We start from the raw sequence: 3,336 nt of genomic DNA, 5'->3' as shown, positions 1-3,336 counted from the left end.
CTAGGTTGGACCCAGAAAAGAGAAGTTAGCACTCTTATATGTCTGTGAGGGAAATATCAAATTCAAGATCCCATGGCTTCTCATACCTCCTGCCTTCTGTTAAGTTTCTGCAATTTTCCCCTTGAACTCCCATCATTGAGTGTCATCAGTAAATGCTACCCCAAAAAGATGAATGGGTTTGTTTGTTTCCTCCCCAGTATTCATTCCCTTCTGACCTCAGCTCCAGATTTTCCTTGGGAAGCCACCCTTTCTCATTCTCAGTCTCTGTGATCTGTTTGGTTGTAGCACCTCTATCTACAGATCTCTGATCTGGCCGATGAAATCACATTTTCATGGCCGTGGCAATTGGTTCACAGATGCGCACATCACCCAGTCAGATCCAATGAAACACATCAAGAATTCTGGGCCTCTCATTCTTTCCCACTAGACTTCCATCTGAGAAAGTACAAGAGGCTGATAAAAGTGTCTTGCAGTTGTTAGGAAGAGCCTTTTCAAGAAAGGAGCTAACATAGAAAAGTATGGAACAGAAAGAAACTAGGTTCCAGTAACATATTGTGAGTCTCTGCTTCTGGTAACACCTAAAGCAAGAATTATTCTTGGAATTTTTGCTAAAAACAGCTTCAGTTGGTTCTTCTAATTGACAGAGTAACTGATACATGAAGTGGTTCTGACCCTCTTCCAAAACCAAATGATTTTGGTTAAAGTAGGTCTCCTTCAGTGCCGGTTACTCACCAAAAGCAGCATCATGTTCTTTGACATACAAAGCTCCTGGTTGCTGAAAGGAAATAAAACAGGTGGTCTCATCACTGGAAAGGAATGTAGACTCGGGTCCTATTGCATAGTTGGTGGGATTTGTGAACTGCCACCATTTTAAAATTTAAGATGTGACAGATGAAAACCAAGGCTTGGCCATAGACATAGCAAACATGCTTTGTTGGTCTTTTAGGGAAAGTGATTCTATTAATTTATTCATTCATTTCACAGACATTTACTGAAAATCTACAATAAGCTAGGTAATATATCAGGACCCAGGGCTGTAAGGGTACAGACAGGGTCTCTGCCTGCACAGGAACTAGAGTCAGACCTCTAGACCCCATATCTACATCATGCTGATGGTATTAATTTGCACAAGTAGTAAATGGCATGGCAGTCTCTACTGACAAGATCCTAACTTCCAAAACTAGTAGCATTTGAATTACGGTGGATTTACTGTCTATCCATATTTTCCAGAACACCAAAGAAGCCAGCAAGAACTTTGGACTTATGGCAGGGTTTCAGACATGTCTTATATCCTCTTGGTAGGCATGAAATTGATAAAATCTTAACAGCATGATACGGTAATATCTATTAACAGTATCATGTACATGCCCTGTGGCAAAAATGCTCACATAAAAGCAATTTAAAACAAAAATGTTTCATTATACACTGTTTTTAGTATTAGAAACAAAAAACCTAGAAACCACCCAAATGTCCAAATACGTACAGACTGAAACAATGTTGGAAATACAGTATTGTGATGAGGGATGGAGTTAGGATACTATGTGTATAGTACAGCCCCACTTTTCTAATAAATGAATAAACAAAAGTGCTAGTATATGCATGTATATTTGCAGATGCCTTCAGGAAAAGATCTGAAAGAGTATACACTGAACCATTAACACAGTGGAGGAAGATTTCAGAGTATTTTCCTTCTCCATGGGATGTACTTCTGGTTGATCGGACTATATAAAGGATGTGTTCAAGCCCCATGAAGGCCTTTGCTATGACAACCCCATCACAGAGAAAAAGTGTCAGCATGGAAAGGGTGGAATAGGGATGCCTGGGTGGCTCAGTGGTTGAGCATCAGCCTTCAGCCCAGGGCATGATCACGGAGTCCTGGGATCGGGTCCCACATCGGGCTCCCTGCATGGAGCCTACTTGTCCCTCTGCCTGTGTCTCTGCCTGTGTGTGTGTGTGTGTGTGTGTGTGTGTGTGTGTGTGTGTGTGTGATGAATAAATAAATAATCTTTTAAAAAAAGAAAGAAAGGGTTGAATAAATACTATTTGTTAAATAAAAAATACAGAAATGTTTAAACATAGAAAGTGAAGTGTCTTATGTTATTCTAGCTTCCTAATGCACATTTCACAAGGAGGCAGGTCTGTGTCACAAGGAACCCAAGGCAACCCCCAGTCTCACCTCTACATCTCTCCTTTCCTGTGTGAATGAGCTGGTGTTTGCTCTCTTCTCCATATCCTGCAGTTTGGTCAACTTTTCTATCAGGAACATTTTATCTTTGCCCTCCTGCCAAGACACAAAACCAAAACAAGAACAAAAACATGGGGGATGGTAGGAGGTTGAAAAGCAAATGATGGAATGAAGGTTGGTTTTTTCAGGCTGGTAGGGTCCCAGACATAGAAGAGAGACTGCCATCATGTTTTCTTGCTTGCTTTTTCTGTTTTAAGATTGATTGATTGATTGATTGATTGATTGATTGATTGATTGATTTGAGGGTTGGGGGATAGGGCAGAAGGAGAGAGAATCTTAAGCAGACTCTGCTGAGCGTAGAGTTTGATCTCATGACCCTGAGCTCAGGGAAATGAGTTGAAACCAAGAATCGGAGGCTTAACCAACTGGGCCACCCAGGTGCCCCGGCTTTGTTTTCTCTTAATGAAAGAGAAGAAATATTTCACAGCACTGTCAAATTACCCAACATAGCCTTCCTGAATTGTAACATCTCCTCTAAAGCAATTCTCCAAGCAGGCTTGAATAGCAGCCTCTCTATCCTGCTGCTAGAAGCAACTTAAAATGTCACTGCCTGAAGGCCCAGGACAACTGGTGTATAGTAGCTCCCTTCTTGGCATGCCCTCAGTCTCAGAACACTGGGCACCAACATCGCTGCCCTGTCCTCCCACTGAGAATGTCAAAGCTCACAGCTCTGCATCTGGGGACGTCAAATATATTTGTCAAAGTTATCAGTGTCAATGGAGTAGACCTAGATGAAAATTTCTCAAATTGGGGAGGGGAACAAAGGAAGAGGGTACATCCTACCAGGAGTGAGAATCACTTACTGGTGAATCTGCTGCAGATGAGAGGGTGGTATATTCTACTAGTGTTGAAGTAGGCTAGCAAGCGCCATTGATGGTCTGGCCAGTCTAGATCAATTCCTTTTCCCATGCCCATGTTTCTCCTTAGACTGTCACCCACAAATTTAAGCATCCAATAATTATATAATGAAGCTATCATATTTGCTTCATAATAATTTTCTATTTCCCTCATTCCTTCTACATTTCTTCACTGGAATCCTGCAAGGAAGAGCTGTCCTCGGGAAGTGGCATTTTAAACAAATTCGCTAGCTG

General features: G+C 41.6%; 1 protein-coding gene across 5 annotated transcripts in view; it reads right to left on the bottom strand.

The window, feature by feature from the left end:
• The window catches only part of TMC5 (transmembrane channel like 5), a 70,356-nt gene that overhangs the window by 4,862 nt on the left and 62,158 nt on the right, over positions 1-3,336 (bottom strand). For all 5 annotated transcript variants that reach the window (XM_072835951.1, XM_072835949.1, XM_072835950.1 and 2 more), the window contains 2 exons: positions 2,177-2,281; positions 733-775 (listed from right to left, as the gene is read on the bottom strand). In XM_072835951.1, coding sequence (XP_072692052.1) covers positions 733-775; positions 2,177-2,281 — 148 coding nt within the window. The remainder of the gene's footprint in view (positions 1-732; positions 776-2,176; positions 2,282-3,336) is intronic.

Source organism: Canis lupus, chromosome 8 (genome assembly GCF_048164855.1).
Source record: "Canis lupus baileyi chromosome 8, mCanLup2.hap1, whole genome shotgun sequence".
Lineage (NCBI taxonomy): Eukaryota > Metazoa > Chordata > Mammalia > Carnivora > Canidae > Canis > Canis lupus.
The sequence above is the reverse complement of the archived record's forward strand: the minus strand, read 5'-3'. Positions and strand labels throughout refer to the sequence as shown.